The 18,225-nt window shown below is 38.3% G+C and overlaps 1 protein-coding gene across 2 annotated transcripts in view; it reads left to right on the top strand.

The window, feature by feature from the left end:
* The window catches only part of LOC108796648 (F-box-like/WD repeat-containing protein TBL1X), a 133,270-nt gene that overhangs the window by 65,150 nt on the left and 49,895 nt on the right, over nt 1–18,225 (top strand). The window contains exons 1-2 of one of the 2 annotated variants that reach the window (XM_018568144.1): nt 3,225–3,236; nt 9,963–10,070. In XM_018568144.1, coding sequence (XP_018423646.1) covers nt 10,013–10,070 — 58 coding nt within the window. In that variant the 5' untranslated portion in view covers nt 3,225–3,236; nt 9,963–10,012. Of the gene's footprint in view, nt 1–3,224; nt 3,237–9,962; nt 10,071–18,225 lie in introns of those variants that run through there. The other variant, XM_018568143.1, reaches the window with a different exon arrangement.

Below are 18,225 nucleotides of genomic sequence, written 5' to 3'. Positions count from 1 at the left end.
AATGCCAGGAAAACAGAAACGAGATTAATGAAAACCTAAGTGCACTTAGCCAGTCATTTTGTTCTGCAAGAATTCTTTATACCATGTGTAACTCTGGAATGATAGGAGTGTGTTTATGTCCTCCATACTTTGTCCTAATAGATGACCCTCTTTCTCGTCTCAGAAGGCTGAGAGATATGCAGCTTAACTGACTGTGCACTGTCACCCCATAAAAGAAAATAATCTGTATATGCACCTCCCTGTTATAAAGGCGGGACATATAAAAAAGGTTTAAACTCTCTGGCATTACAGGAACAAGTACAACTTATTTGGTTTGTGTTTGGGCATAGCTAAAATTTAAAGCCCAACTCTGGACACAATCACAATTAAAGCTTCAGGTTGACACTGGATTTCTGGCAGGATCAACAGGTTTTTTTTGTGCACTCATGAAAGAATATTACAAAACACTTTCAATGGTATAATTAAAAGGCCAAAAGGAAGCAAAAAAAGTATATTGCTAGGGTTTACATAACCTATGAGTATACTGAGCCCTGTCCTATATACTGGGGAGATACATACTGTATAGTGTTCAGCAGCTATTTTCTCAAAGAAAAAGCTAAAGTATTTCCAAATATTTACAGAGGAAGTTAGTAAGTGATTTTCAGGCCTCATCTGAAGGCAAGAGAAGTGAACAATCTAGGACAACATAGTTGGACTGGAAAGTGAGCTGAATTGGAGAATTTTTCCAAATCAGCTATTTTGGCCTAGATTGTTCACTTCTCCTGCCTTCTCCAAACTCTTCACCCTTTTGTGAATAAACCTGTAAATGTTAGGAAATGTCCCGCCATAGACTTTTTTTAGATATGGCAGAACACATAACAAAGCCCCTATTATTGGCCAACATTAGTTTGCCAGGAACCCAAATAGACTGGGCTCACCTGGGACCCATGGTTGTCTCGAACCCGGGGCTTATCTCTAGTAGAAAAATAATTGTGACCAAGATACAACTGACCCAAGTTCTACAATGCAGAACAAGAGTGTATAAAATTAGACTTCTTCAATAATGTAATACTGAATTATGGAACTCATAAATTATATATACATTATTATCATGGATGATTGTTCCTGGAAGTACCGCATGAATCAAAATAAACCAAGTCATTTTTCCATTTCAATCCTAGCTCTGCATCATGTGCATACATTTTAATTACCTTCATCACAAATATAACGCACGATCCAGTGCAGGGAAATATACCTGAAACACATGAATCATTAATTCTTTCAGTTTAGTTTTCTTTTCCTGAAATGCTTTCATAGCAAATTCCATCTGTCTGCCTTTTTTTCTGTTTGTCTGCCTTTTTCTGTCAAGTTCTTTAATACACAGCCCAATCATTTTGCAGATCATCAACCAGATCAACGTAGAACAATGGCACTCTAGTTCTTTTCATCTGGATCATAACTCCTACCTGCACACACTGAGGTTGATTTACAAAAGGGGTAGAGACTGTTGACTTAGTAAACAAATGCTCACCGACCTTAGAAAAAAGGATAAAGCTGTATAGACTTCAATTATCCAATCATATAAATATAAAGGTACGGGAACTCAAGTATTACGACTGAAGGCATAAAAATGGCACAGAACACCAAACCAGCCCTGCCATATACACTAATGGGCCAGATTATTATGACCACCCCATCAGTACTTCGTTGGGCCACGAGATAACTCCATAAGATGACTTTTTTGGGCCGCCTCGTGACTCCACGAGATGTTGAAAGGTGATGCGAGGAATCTGACACTGCACTGTTCCCCTTCTGTTGTCTTGTACCAGTCTTGCCACTCTCCGTTCTGCCCTAACATTAACTAGTGGCTGACGGCCACAATTCGCACGTTCAGACCCAGATTTTCGGCTGACAGTCCAATCTTTAAACACTTTAACAATGAGCCCCTCTTGAACATTTAACGGAATCTGCTGTTTTGCTGATATTCGCTCCATGGCTCACGCCAACAATCATCCCACGTTCAAAGGCTGTTAAATCACATTGTTTACCCATATCTTCAGAAAAAAATCACTTTTACTGTCGTGGTAAACAACCTGCTTCCCTATTTATAATGGTCTGGCCCTCTAGCAACTTCAGCGCAAAATTATAGCTAATTATAGCTAGATTGCCTACAAACGTCAGGTGGTCATAATAAACTGGCCACTCAGTGTATGTCACTAGGGTCAATTCACAAAGCTCAGCGTTATGAGAGTAGAAGTTAATCTATCCTTATTTTACCACTCTTTATTTTGCTTGCTGACACATGCAATTCCAAAAAGTTGGAATCGTGAATGCACACGCAGTTTAACGTTCCTTAAGCAAGTGTTATTTTAACATCACAGACTTTATTTTATCTATTACTGTGATAAAATACAGTTTTGGGTGTTATTTTAACACATTTGCAGTGCATTTTGGTAGCAAAAGGGGTGGAGCAGATGCCTGGATGACTGTTACTTTCACTTTCACCACACAAAAGGATTCCACATATAAGGAAGAAATATATTCCATATTTGCCACATGCATACTAATTTAAAATGTAATAGAGAAGAAATCATATGGAAATAAAAAAAAAAAAATTCTGAGCGGAATAAATATATGAAACATTAGATTTATTTAGATCTACATCTGTTGACAATCAGACAGTATAGGGAGGGCAAGCAATTCTCCTTACCACCTAAAAAGCCTGTTTTCCTATTAAATATATTGCATGAAACACTCCACTTGCTCTACAACCCCACTGAAGGGTGTCCAGGGACATTTGATTTTTTGTGTCATGTGAGATTTGCCACTAACCTCTACCTGTAAAAAATCATCCACATTTGAAGAAGGATAAAAACTGTAGAAATTAAAAATGCATGCCAACGTCTTCTGTACTCAAAAGCATTAAGCTATGTAGGTTCCATTTCTATATACCTAATGTCATCTCAGTGCAGCAAGCATCAGATAATGCCTGAAATCTGTCATACGCCATCCTAAAAGTGGTGAAAAATCTACGTCTCAATAACGAGTAATAAAAGGACCTTTTCCTTTTGTGAATTGCATTTAAAGCATATTTTATCAGTCCAGTTGTTAAAATAACGTCTGCATAGTCATAGTTAAAAATAAGAAGCGTTATTGAGTTTTGTGAATTGACTACCTTTACACAGCAACTATAACAAGCGATATCAATGAAATAACGGCCGAAATGAAGATATTAAGCTTTGTGAATTGACCCCACTGTGTCAATTGATGCCCGAGTGCTGGTTATGAAAATGAAATATCATGAAAGTTGTTCCTTTGGATAAAGTGATCATTACTCTTACAAGTGCCATGAAACATCCTTTGTGTTCTGCTGGTTAAGAAACATGTTGAGTATTTTGACATTGCTGAGGTGAGGGTCTCAGCTGCATCTACACAATGTGAATATTTTATCACTTTATTTTATAAATGCATGTTTTACTATCCTATTGTGTAATGAGATAGATGGAGAATCCAATTCCATTATGTTTATGTATTGTGTGTCAATTCCAGGATATGGAACTTCAACATGGTTAGATATGCGGCAAGAGCAGTTACAAAATATTGAGTCTGGATTAGGTTGGAAAGCTTTGGTTTGTGCATAACTGTCCTTATAATTACGTTTCACTATGTAAATTCTAATAGTTCTATTTATAATGGGGTGAAATAGAAATGTTTCCGGTTTTCATCTGCTTTTAAATTTCACCCTATTCAAAGAATTCATAAAACACCACAGTTGTCCTGTTTACCTGGCATTATACTGTTTTTCATTAATATGTCACTAATATGTCATTATGTCCACAAAATCAATTTTCTTAATCTTTTGGTAAACCTCAATTAGTATATAAAGAACCATTCATCTTGATTCACTTTGCATTTTTTGTTTTTTTAACTTTCACTGTCAGGTCCTGCTGGCAAGCCCTGCCACTCCACATCAGATGGCAAGACCATTATTTCTATTTTTCTTTTTTTTAATCATGTGTCACTATTTTCAGCTTTGAAAGTTTGTAAAAGACCCTCCAAACTATATATTTCCTGAAAGCAGAGGACCCGTGGAATAAAAAGATAGTGCTGATAATTTATTAAAACAATAGTTTCCTTAAAAATATTATAAAATCACACAACATAATATAAATTCATACAACTGTATTGAGATAATTAATATTGTATTTACAAATTAATACTTGTAAATTCGAAATTGTGCTTTTTTGCAAAATGGGGAAAATTGAAAGTATGCAAAACTGTAAATAAGCAACTTGTGCTAAAAATTTGAAGGTTGGTCTAAGTTGATGCCTAGACCTTCCTTCCTTCCTAAGGTGGTTTTGACCTTTCACCTCAGCCAGGACATGATTCCTACATCTCTGTCTCACCAGAAAGAAACCTCTCTTATTTGTTTGTATGTGGTTCTTACTGTGTGTGTTTACCTCTCAGCTACTGCTTCCTTTGGAAAGACTGAGTTTCTTTTTGTCACTCTTGAAGGTCTCTGGGGAACCAACTACTCACTCCACCATTTCTAGGTGGCTCAGACAAATTATCATACAAGCTTTTTATCTTACGTACAAGGGCCCACCTTATCCTGCCAAAGTGCACTATGCTAGGTCTGTGGCCTCTTGGGCTTTTCAGTATCAAGCATCTGTTTCACAAATCTGCAAGCCTGTCACTTGGTCTTCTGTTATAGTGAAACTATAGTGTCTGAGGGTCAGACTGAACTTCCTCTCATTAACACAACCTTTAAGGTTAGCACAGACAGTTTTCAAATATCTAGTTTACAACTGATAATGAGATCTGCCAGCACAGTGCAGACAGGGTTAATTAGATAAACTTCCAAGACAAAATAACTTTGCACAACATCTCCCCCTACCTTTACATTACATAGGGGAAGACTACCCGGCATCCCGCTGTACCCATGGCCCGGCTTATCAGGAAAATACCCACCTACCCGGCTTCCTAATTGCCTGGGAAGCCAGTGTTTTATCGAAAGAACACCGGCTTCGCTTGTTGCTAGGAAGCCGGGCGCGGGGTCATGATGTGCCACCCGGATTCCTGATTGGTCAGAAAGCCAGGCTGCCTAGCAACAAGTGAAGCCGGCTTCCCAGCCAATCAGGAACCCGGGAGGTTGGTCATGACCAGCTGCCAGGTTTCCTGATTGGCTGGAAAGCCGGCTCCTTGCTTCATCGCGGCACTGCCGGTGAGAGGGAATCTCCCTCTGACTGAAAGTTCCGGTATCGGGGTAAGTATTGGACCATTTGGGCAAATACTCACCCAAATAGTCGGTATCAGCATTGATACTAGTATCAGTATAGGTGCATCCCTAATTTAAAAATGTTTAAATAATTTTTTTATTTTTAATAAACAGGAATGAATGACTGCAGTTCCTAATGAACTATGAGATATTTTGCTCATTTATTGCCCCCAAGAATTGTTTTTTCATTTCTGCAGGGTGTTTAGATGGTATATAAACAAAGGCAGCAATCCCCTGAAAAGAATACCTCTAGTATTCTATACAAACTCCTAATTTTATATTGTAATACAATTCTATCCTTGCCAATTTCCATCCTCTGCTGGGTAGGAAGAAAGTACCGTCCATCTATGGGGATTTTAGGGAATACAGAGAAAAGGCAGCACAGTTCTCCTGGAATTCAGGCTGAGGAATTTCCTCTTGTATTGCATTGAGTCCAATTGAATTTGTAGTAGTATAGGTGGAATTATAAATTAGGTAAGCTTGAAAATGGGCAGAAATGGGCAACCACTACCATTTGAAAACATGTTTTTGACATAGAACTGTTTCTCTTTATACAATTAAAGGCAGAAGACTTAAACCCCATAATTTAAAATTGCCCCAATGGCTCTCACTTTCTAATATTTATGTTCTTCTGTGTTATTTTTTGTTGTGTGCGTAAATCAGCACAAGCTAACTGTTGGTTCTACAAATTTAGGCTAAGTTGCAGAAATGCTATTTATGGACTCTTGATGCCATCAGACCATTGTCACATTGACAAGCCTGCTCCTAAGTATGGACAACAGCTTGCGTAGCCCATCATTATTAGTGTCAATCGCCAATATTGGGACTAGCCGCACTAGTGAACCACCAAAGCTTCTTTTGCTCACAGCCCTGGCCTGGCATTTTTTCATGTTTTTTTTTAATGGTGAGCTTGACAGAGATTGAGAGATTATTTAACATATGCCCTGCAATATATGTGTGAGAGATGCTTCATGTTTTATATTTACTTTAAAATTTTACAGTAAGATATCCCATTGTTATTAACTAATTTGCATGACAATGTGCTGGGCTTCATATAGGAATGCAGTAATTAAGTTACAAAATGTATGAGTGCAGCAGGTGCTGTTCTGTTCAATTTGAAACCTATCAAAAGAATTACGTTGAAGTATCTTTTTCTTATTTTGTTCTAGAAAACAATGTAAACAGAATTCAGACTATATCACGGTTCTTTTTGGAGGAGCCAAAGTTTGAAATGGAATAACTATGAGAGATGTGCCAAATAAATATCTTGATGTACAAAAGTTCAAATGGCACATGCTTGAAAGAAAACTCATAGAAAGAAAATATCATATTTCAGTCTTTCATATATTTTTAGAAAGAATGCTTGTCAGAAAGGCACAGTAGTGGGTCATGCCAAAATTAATATGAAAAAGAAAGAAAGCTATTATATTACATTGTGCCCTTTGATTTCAATGCAAGAATTTTAAAGCTAAACTGCTGCCTTCCTTCGGTTTTGCACAGTTGTACAGGCTCATCTTTTATACTGAAATTGCTTACTCTGATTTCACTTCACACTGTGATCTACTCACAATGTGCATGACAAACTGCAGCAGGTGAAATAGGACCCGCCTCACTTCCTAGCTGGAGGACTTCCAGCATTGATTAGCTCTTACCTAACTAGCCTTTCTGTCCCTGGCCCATTCCTTCATTCATTGGATTTAAGTTCTTTCAATCATGGAGGCTCAGTGGCTAATGGTAGATGTGGCTAGACTGAGCTGTCCAAGGGACTTAAAGAGGTATATTTAAATAAACGCTGAGCCAACGCTGTTCTTGCACAAGAGTAAGTAACACATGGAGTGCAGAACTCAGGAGAAAGTAATGCACAGAGTGCAGGGTTCAGGAATAAGTAATACACAGAGTGTAGAACTTAGGAGTATGTAATGCACAGTACAGGGATCAAGATTAGGTAATGCACAGAGAGCAGGAGTCAGGAGTAAGTAACACACAGAGTACAGGAGTCAGAAAAAAGTAACACACAGAGTGCAGGGGACAGGAGAGCATAATGCATGCAATGCAGGGGACAGGAGTATGTAATGCACAAAGTTTGCTAAAACTGACCTTTTGCTGCTGCAAATCAGCTTTCTGCTGTCAATACCCTCCCTCTGATTTTTGATTTTGCCATTCTTTCTGCTAACTTAAGTGTCAGTTGCCAAAGAATATTCACCTGTCAACAGTAAACAGAAGTTCCCTAGGTCCAGATACCACAACCACCTGCATTTTTGCAGCTGCAAGCCCCAAGGCCATGCTATAGCTCTGACATGGAATGGAATGGGTGGGAAGGGATAGAAGCTGGCAACTGCATTAGAATAAATCATTTTAAAAAGCACAAGCAGTTGTGGCATTGGGACCCGGGCACTCAAAGGGAGAGGTGCGGCATGTGCCCCGGGTGCCCAATGCTAGTTATGTCCCTGGGATGTGCTATAGTTATTACATCTGGAACAAGGGAAACTATGAGATTCCTAGGATATGGTGTACTAATAATCTGTCTATTGTATGATGCTATTAAGAGGGTCACATTTATATGCCCTAGTTTTGCTTACAAGGGATTTAGTGAGGCTTAAAATATAGATCTAATGAGATGTCAGTGGATATGTATTATGTGAGTTGTTTTGTCCTATTCATCAGCAACACACATATCTGGTTGCCAGGACAGCCGTTATAAACCTCTCCATGGAAACTGTTTTCTCAGAGCTAATCTGTTGATATTTCCATCCACATTACCCCATTTGAAGAGTTTTAGTCATAGCCATGGAGCATTACCTCCATTTAATATAAAACATTCTGCTTTGTTTCTACCTGTTATCAGCTGATTAAAAATGTGGCTTTGTATGGCAAAATGTTCCATCAGAAATTAATTCTTTTTTACATGTTAATTCCATTCCCTCTGGGGAATGACTATAATGAAGAATTAAAATATAAAAAACACATTCATTTCTAAATGATAAAGAAGACATCTGCAAGAACAGAGATAGAAAATACTCCCTACTGTGTTATTTAGGAGTAATATGCAATCAATTGTAGCCACTTTTGCTGCTAGGTGAGTTGGAGGTGACAGACTGTAAAGAGAATGGAAGAAGAATGGAAGCATAGGAACATACTTTATTTTGTTAACGAGCAGGGGTTGTAAGGAAGAGCGACTACTTTTGATTCAAGGATTTAAATTGTTATAATAGGACACAAAGTCTGTCTCCTTTGGTATGCCTGTTTCATAGTAAAAATGAGAATGCACTGTGACATTTGCTTGCTTATTTGCAGTTTGACCTTTTGATATAGACGGGGGTGATTGGGGGGTGGGGGTTATCACTTTTCAGAACCAGAAAGGTTTTCACTTTGGAACATGGTTTTGAGTAACTAATAAATATATTTTGCATTTCATTATTCGATGGTTTCGAACACTGAAAATAACAGGGTTATTCACAAAAGGGTGAAGAGTTTGGAGAAAGCAGGAGAAGTGAACAATTTAGGACAACATACCTGAACTGGAAAGTGAGCTGAATTAGATAATGTTTCCAAATCAGCTATTTTGGCCTAGATTGTTCATTTCTCCTGCCTTCTCCAAACTCTTCACCTTTTTTGTAAATAACCTTGTAAATGTTATATAGTATTTAAGAGGTCAAACACAGGTCAGATTCATGCCCAGAGGACGGATTCAGGGCTACATGCAATTTTAGGGTGCATTGGCAGTTTGTTCATTTTGAATGGGCTGCCCTGGCACAACGCACATAACATGCAGCATAACATAAAGAAGTAAATGGGCCCTTAAAGTACCTCAATATTAGATGATCATTACCTAATTCCCCCAATTTAAGTAGGGCTGAGTACTAGTAGTAAAGTCTGTAGGCATCATCAGAATGTAGCTGACTACCCAGCTTTTCTGTTCTGGTCTATACATTTTCTTCAAGGTGACATCGGTGTCAGGCCTAAGTGCCTAACAATGCATTTTCCTGCAGTACTTTTTTAACAAACAAAGCAAAAAAAGATTGTTTAACGGATGACAATTTAATAATGCATGTGCCACTATCTGATGACACATGCTGTGTATATAAATACTGTGTCCAGTCACAGTGGACAGCTGCTGTTAACCATTGTGATCAATGTATTTGCCTATTAAGACAGCTAGATGCACACTTCACATAGTGGAAAACAAATATTGGAGTTGACTGGAGGCAAGAAAATTTGACTAAATGTGAAACTGTTTACCCACAGTATCTTATCTGAAATTTTGTATATTGACTCAAGAATGTGAAACTGACTGGCTCATATTGGCAACAACTCCATTTTTTCTCTCATTTTCTCTTCTTCTTTTTTTCCACATTTAATAAAGAGTATATTTGTCATAAAGAAGTAAATAAAGATTTGGGCATAGTTCTGAACAGGCAACATAGGCACCCAGATCCTCACACATTTTGCCGCAGTAACAAACGTCCATGTATAAAAAATTGTTCTAGTCTACCCGTTTATTTCTTGTCCTGGTATCAGGGCAGATCCCAGCAATGAGAACACAAGCAATATAAAAACCTTGACAAGAGCTCTGACTACTACCTACTTTAGCAGGAATTAAAGTTGAACTTTAAGGTTCTAAATCTTTTTAACATGTATGTAATGTCTGGTGTAATTGTGCTGGTTTCTTATATTTATACCAGTATTTCCTCTTTACATGTTTCAGAGCGGGGATCTCATTTCCTGTAGACCTCATCATTTTGAGGTGAGGCTAAGATGAGCATAACCAGTGATGAAGTGAACTTCTTGGTGTATCGCTATCTTCAGGAGTCAGGTAAACTTTAGAGTACATAGCAATGCCCTAAGAATTGCTTATGTCCAAGATAATACCATCCAACTACCGTGTTTCCCCGAAAATAAGACACTGTCTTAGATTTTTTTTTGCCCCCAAAAACCACACTAGGTCTTATTTTCAGGGGATGTCTTATTTTTTTTTTAATGTGCAACAAAATGTACAACAATCTAAAGTTATCAGGTATCACTCCACCTGTCACAGTAACTGGCGCTCTAGAGGAAGTATCGGCTAATGCGGCTCTGCTCCCTCCGCTGCCGCAGCCTTGCTTTCTACAGCGCCGACTTCCTTTGCCACCAGGGACAGCGGTACCAGCGGTGCAGCAGTGGGGACATCAGACAGTGGACAGCATGGTAAAGTACGGTACCATTACCGGTACATATTACAGTACAGTACCATTACATTAAGCAGTGCCTTCGGGGACAGCAGTTGGTGAAGTATGGTACTGGCGTGCTCCCGGTCACTGCGCTGGCCAGAGGGAGTCCCCTGTCATCCCCATAATACAGTATGTCCCTGCAGGCTGATACCATCTCTCCTGCAAGTTCCCCCTCACATGCTACCACCAAACTAGGTCTTATTTTCGGGGTAGGTCTTATATTACAGGAATCTTGAAAAATAGTGCTAGGTCTTACTTTCGGGGTAGGTCTTATTTTCGGGGAAACAGGGTATTTACTCAGTAGTCAACTGCATAATTTGGCACTGTTTTCTTAACACTGTCGTTTTAAAAATGTCCATGTGGTCAGTTATACAATTTTAGAAATATAATTTATAAGTAGTATGTGGCTAGTAGTGATAATCACTTACTAAAGTTTTTCTTCTGTCCCATCTAGACCTTAAGATTCCGCAAGCACGTGTTTCCCTTTAATCCCATAGTAATTCTAAATCTATGAAAGTCTTCTGTTAATGACACTGCTGAGTGCTTTGCTATATTTCTGTAGGAAATCTGAACAGTGAAAATTCACTTTGCAAAGTAAGCATATCCTGCTCCTTTAGTAAATCAATCCCATTGTCTAAATAAGGGAAAAAGCAGCCATGGTATCTAGAAGTGTAACAGTATCTATGATCTTGTTGGTCAGTGGCGAAGTTACCCATTACATTGGCGTCAGTGGTGAAATGCCCCATGATGTTTGTGTCAGTGGTTAAGTTGGTTTTAATAAGCTACTTATCTGAGAGAAGAGAGACTTCATGTCCTGTGTCACTGGCTCTGCTGAATGACACCAGCACTGGAACAATGCAAGCACCATCACGCAAGAGATCAAGCCACCCCATGGCAATGCACACTTTGTTTGATAGCACCTGGGAACTGGGTAAGTGTAGAGTCCAAAAGTAGTCTTTTATTAACAATGGATCAATAAAACAGCTAACATGTTTCAGGGGTCCTCTGGAATCCCCTTTTTTAGGACTTACGAATTAGGCCCCTTCAAGAATGTTATAACTCTTAAGATATGGAACAACAATACTTATCACATCAAAGAAAAGTATGTGCAAGTAAAGCAACTTTTTGGGTTGTTATAGTTGTCTGTCTAACCATCCATTGGAAAGACTTCCCTTACTTCCTCTTTGGGGTGATTTGATAGCTGTTAAGGAAAGAGGTATCCCCTAAAAAGGTTTGCCTATTAGTGGCAGCTGTACAATTGTAGATTTGTCCTCACTTTCTGTTCTGGAGACCACAGCCACCAACATAGAAAGTAGTAATCAAATTATAGATCTAACTTTTCACCAAAACTTGAAAACAATTTGTGTGGATTTCTGCTAAAAATGTACACAGTGGTACACTGAGCAGCACTCTGTTTCAGCAAACTATCCACACATGAAGCATTTGGCAGAATATACTCTTACAACTTAAACACCTAACCATTTCCCATTTGTCTTCATTCCTGTCATGAAAATGCCTAACTAACTCTGTCTGCACCACAATTAGACCAATAGACAGGTCACTCATTCAGCAAAATCAGAACACTGCCAAAATAGTCTGGCTTTCTAAGATCTAATTCGCTACAGAAGTTGTTGTTTTATCTCCAATTTTTCCCAACACTAAAGACATCTGGACATACAGGAAGTGAAGCAGTACATAATAATGTGCACAGAATTAAGTCTCATCAGATGCATTTTTATATTTTCTTCTGTTAACTAGCAGCTTTTACAGTCCAGCAAACATTTGCACTGGCAAGAAGTGTGGTATTGAGGTCTTTGACTTCATTATATTATAAATTATTGCAGCAGTATTTTCAAGACTTTGAAGTACTAGTGCTGTTCGCTCTCCCCAACAATTAGGTATTGTTGATGTCCTGCAGAATTGTTACAATGCATTCTCAAGTTCTTTTTAGCCTGTGTCCAATGTAGCTCATAGCTTTTCTTCAGCAGCTTGCCTAATGTCACCTTAAGAACTTTGCTATTTATGTTCTAACATGGTGGAGTAGAGCAGAATTTGAACAATGAAGCATTCCTGGAACAGTACAAATGGGCCTCAGCTGCAGAACAGCAGGCGGCTGAGAAATGAGAAGAATTCAAATATTGTTGTTTCAGTGATACTGGGTTTGAACTCAATGCTGAAAGTACAAAACACATTGTTATTGTGCAAAAATGTATTCCATCCACAGCAAGCTAATGGGAGGTGCAGATGAGGTCACTAAAAAGATTTCCTTAACCTTCCTTAACATTTCAGAGACTTGTATACTTCCAGGCTAGTACTTTACTCTGAATATACAGTATGTGTTAAAAACAATATGACATATTATCCTAGCTGATACATTGCATTGATTGGTTTCATGTGTTTTATGTAACCGCTGGCTCCAAGGACTCATAAACAGTTCTACGCTTTACACAACCTACCTTTACATTTAAAGGATAATTACAAAAACTGCTACTGATGGAGAGGTATAAGGCTCTGTTCACAGCAGCAGCATGCACTACCATAAAGCTGCTGGGGTGCAATAAAGGGAAGCAGTGCAGTGCGCTGATTTCAGTATATTGCACTGTTGACCTTTTTTAACTTTATTGAAATGTCACAAAGTGACAGCACATTACAATATGGTGTACTGTGCCGCAACATGTTACGGTGCAAAAAAGTAGCACTTTTTTTAGCGCAGGCCACCGCAAAGAGGTGGTGTGAACTGACTTCATAGTAAACAATTTGACTTGTGTCTGCTTCAGGACTGTGCTGGGCAGTGCAGTCCAACACAATCGGTGTGAACAGGTCCCAAAATTATTTCTTCTTACGAGAAATATTGTTTACATAATATTATCACTTTTTAACATAATAATTATATGTGCAGAATAGAGCCTAATGGTACAGTTTGGATATATAACCATTTGCTTTTTTGGGTATTTATAATATGCCCATTACCGAGCAGTGTGTACTAAAGGAATCTCTGTAAGTTATCTTCCATATTAAATGGATTATGAAGCCTTAGACTCTAAGACATGCTTAACAGATTCAGTTAAGCTGAATCTGTACCCTTCCCATCTGTTAAACTTCCATTTCCTTCATAAGTTAGCCTAAGGCTTATTTATGAAGTAACATCTGTAGAATTGGTATCCCCACTATCCCTGTGGATGTACAGTAATTACTGTGTTAGATATAAATAAGAAAGGCACAGCTCAACTGTGTACAAAAATAGAAAACATAATTGTGTCTGTCAAAGGGAAACTAAAACAGTTTTGGATCAATTTAATTTGACACTTTTTTAAGTGGAGTTTTTAGTGGGTTTTCTGAAGAAAGGGCACAGCAAAAACTCTGGTACACCCTATCAGGTAGGGAGTGAAAGGAGGAGATGGCTTATGAGTCACTGCTCTGACGATGCATTCAGTTTTGTGTGTAAATTTTAGTTTGAGCTACTGAGCTCTGTAGACACTAGTTTATTTTACGGCAAAGCAAATAAGGATAGCCTATAAATAATGTTAAATTGAGCCTATAGCTCCACCTGCGTGCAAAAAATGAAAATCCAAATATATTCAAGTGCAGCAATTTAACTTTTTTTAATTTTTTGAGGTACTGACTATAATAAATGATGGAAATATGTACAAAACAACTATATGTTTCCTCCAAAGAATTTTGATATCCTGTTTTGTGATCATTCAAATAGCAGCTGTATGGAGTCTTCTAATATCCAGGAAAGACTGAGAGGCCTGATTTCCCTTCCCTTTTAGTTCCTATCCCCTTATACTTATCTATGGCTAATTTAGGGAGCCCTTGTTTTCTACTAGATCTGTCCCAGCCCATTCAAGAGGAACAGCATCATATTGTGATAGGAGAAGCTTAAATGACAGACCATGCGCAAATTATAAAATTTTAGTCAAATAAGAAGGTCAAATGGAAGTGTTGTGTACTGCTACTTGCATAAAAAAACACTTGCATAAAACCTGCTTTATTGTTTTTAACACACAATTTATTATTCAAGCGCTATAGATTAACATTGACAATGTAAAACTGCTTCCCAAATGGCAGACGACTTAGGGTGAATTGACAACAGATTCTTTGGGCCTGCTCTGGCCCTTTTTTCCAGCACCGGCCCAACACAACACAAAGAAATGTGCCTTTCATGGTTGGGCACAATTCCCTCCTCTGCCACTCCTCTGCGTTTCGGTGGAATGCAAGTGGTGTGCGCTGAAAAATTTACTGCATGTAAAATGATTTTCAGCGCGTTGGGAGGTGAAGCGGTACAACTGCCTTGTACAATGATTTGTCCATAGAACTTAATGAAATATCAGCGGTGACATTTCAATAAAGTTTTAAAAAACACAAAAAGTACACATTATGATGTGCAAGGATGGGCACATCAGCACTGTGCCGTGCACCGCACACCAGCTGCCGTGCAATGTGGTGCAGTGGCTGGTGTGTATGGTTCCTTAGCCTTTCTTTGATTTACAATTCATCAGGCATATCTGCCTTCTAGGACATAGCAACATTCATGTATTTTAAAAATAGAGGTATTATAATAACAGAAGACACAGTGTTAGGGTAATGTGAAAACTCATATCTCACCTAAATGTCAAGGCAAACAGTTTTTTCTTTCACACTTCATAACTGTAGAATAAATTAAAGCAAGGATTTTATAATATGTCATCAACAGTAAGGACTGTGATGGTGACATGGAAAAATATTGGAAAGGTGACATTAGAGATTAGAAATAGGACTAATGAAGTTAGGTTGCTAAGGAGGAAGAATGTCACTTGTGATAACAGGAAAGCTTCTTAGATGCACTTTTGTATTCTTGTGACACACAATAATCATCTGAATCAAAGTAGAAGAAAATGTTAAGTAGGGAATTTGTAGAGTTTTTTTCTATAACACATTAAGGTTAATTTCCTAGGACCCCATTCACACTGAATGTTTTGTAGCATGATTTCCGCTCAATAATTGCTTAAATATGGAGCAGTGAGCTACAGTGAGTAGCTCAATCTAGCTCTTCCAATGCATTTCAATCTTACAGGTCAATGTTGCCTGTAACTTGTAGCTGAAGCTTGTTGCTCGAACATGAGCTGTTTTTCGATGGATTTCTAGTTATTTGGCCCCAATAGACTTTGATAGACTGCCAAAAGAAGCACTACGTAGCGCGACAAAATGTGCACTGTAGCTCAATGTCGCTCAAAGTCGATCAGCTCAAATCATCGCTGGAAAAGCGCTTATTTTGTTGTAGCTAAGTGTGAATGGGGTGTAAAGGAGTAGAGATTGTTCAATTTACAAAATTAATATTCACATTTCTGCCTAAAGTATTTATGAACCTTAATGATCTCTCCATGGATATAGGTTGGGCGCACAATACACAGTTAATCCATCCATTTAATATCAAAATACTTTTTTTGTAATACTATTTGTGCCGCTCACGTGATCACGATCCCTCTCCTTCATGCTGCATGGCCCAGGTTGGTGGGCAGGGCGAAATTGCAACATGTGGCTGCTTATTTCCATCCTGTGCCCCCAACCATGTTTACAATACAATTCAAGACAAGATGGTAAGGAGGGCCCTGCCCCTGAGGGCTTACAATATAAAAGATTATTATTATTATACAGGATTTATATAGCGTAAACAGTTAGCGCAGCACTTTACAATATAAGGACAATCAAAACAACTGAACATTCTAAAAGGAGGGGCAAGTGACGCAAGAGGTGGTAGCTGTGTGTAAAAGTGTAACGCGAACCTTTACCCCTTTGGCAAAAAATCACATCAACATACAGCTCTGCATGCTGATATCTAATAATCTTACATTCATCAGCTAAACAAAAATATTTTAATTGTACTTAAAATGTCTTGTTTTCTACTTCCTGGTTCTCTTTGGCAAAATTGATGTGTGGTGCCCAAGTGTTGCATCCTGGGAAGGTTACATCAGCAGAACATTGCAGGGAAATGTCATCTGTAATCTCATGAGATCTCAGGGAAAGGCATTTTCCTCCCCTGAGATGATGTGTATTAGGGTTGCACAGATACCAAGTACAGTACTCGGTACAAGTACGAGTACATGTACCGATACTTTTGAGCTCCATGACTAGACTAGAGAAACATTCAAAAATTAGGAGGCAGCTGTCATTTGTAAGGAGCACACAGAGCTCCTGGAATTTGTACATCTCTGTTTTAATGTACGATTTTGTTTTTATAAATATAAATAAAGGGATGCACAGATACCAGTTTTGCGAGTATGACTACTGGTACTTGCCGAGTACTTACAAGTACGAGTACTGATACATTTTTGTTTATTGTCATGTGACAGTTTTTCTAAAACAATACAGACTAATGATTTCAGGACAGTGGTAGAGCACCAGAGCCAGGTCCCAGCTGCAACCGCTGCAACCCTGGTAGTTCTCATGAAAATGCCAAGTATCTGCACTGGTACTCGAAAAGTATCTGTGCATCCCTAATGTGGATGGTCACATGTCCTAGTCACATGTGCCAGAGTTCCAGGACGTAAAGGGAGATCCGGTAACCTGCCCTAAGTAAAAATGGCCACTATGAGAAGAATGGAGAGGAAAAGAAAAACAAGGTACGCAAAGAATAAAAAGCCTGCAATTATCTAGAAATATGTGTTTGTAGATTGTCATTACTTACTTGTTATTTTGAAGATATGGGTAAAGTTACCATTTAAATTTTACTCTTTATCACATGAAGTAAACATCCTTAATTGGGTCTAATGTTTCATTTCACAGCAAACACCATATTACAGTCAAGAAACCAAAGAAAATGTTACCCCCGTACCCATTCTATTTTCCTAAAGTCAGCTTTCCTAACCCCTTTCCACCAGCTGTATGCATATATGTGGCAGCTGGGAGGTGGGCCTTATTCTATGGTGCCGCCTATATGCATCACTATTTGCAATCACATGTCCCCAGCCCTCTGAAAAAATCTGAATTTCTAGATTCAAGGCAGGCTGTTGTTGGATATATCTTTTTTTGCATGTTTTAATTGCTCAGTCTACCCGATATGTTATAGAAAAAACCTTATGAATCGCATTCTTTAACCCCCCTTTTTTCCTTTGTAGACCACATTCAATATTTTCCTTCTCATATGCCATATTACAAAAATAAACTAATATATTGAAAACAGAACTCTGTATGTCTGACCCAGTATAGAGTCAGTATGTCACATTCTATAACTATTTTTACTTGTACAGTACATACTTTATCCCTATTTTTTGCAGCCAGACTGTCAGGTCTAGCTTAAAAGTGAAAATAACAAAGATAGACTCAGATTAAAGAACCAATAACTGTTTGTCCATAAGAGTTAGTAATGGCATTTACAAACATACTTTAAAAAGTGTTTGTTTGGATATTGACCACATCTGACTGTGTAGGTACACAATGACATTTGTCAAGCTATATTATTGGCAAACACCAATCAATGTGTAGGAAAATTTAAACACGTTTGATGAGCACATGCTTAAAAGAGAAACCACATTAGGTCTGTGAAAGGACATAATAACCATGACCAGTGTGTAATATTACAGAAGTCCTGTCTGAACTATAGCTTGCCCTTAAGGAGATGATATACCTATGTTTAATTATGCATCAGTTTGCTGTATCAAAGGGACAGGATCTCAGTGCAAGTATGAAGAACAGAAGTTGTGGTGTAGTTTATTGATAGGTTAGTGTCAGGCTTAGCTTTTAGAAGATACAATTGGGGGGGGGGGGGGGATAGGGTTTATA

This window comes from Nanorana parkeri, unplaced genomic scaffold, assembly GCF_000935625.1.
Source record: "Nanorana parkeri isolate BGI_ZX_2015 unplaced genomic scaffold, ASM93562v1 scaffold1143, whole genome shotgun sequence".
NCBI lineage: Eukaryota > Metazoa > Chordata > Amphibia > Anura > Dicroglossidae > Nanorana > Nanorana parkeri.
The sequence above is the reverse complement of the archived record's forward strand: the minus strand, read 5'-3'. Positions and strand labels throughout refer to the sequence as shown.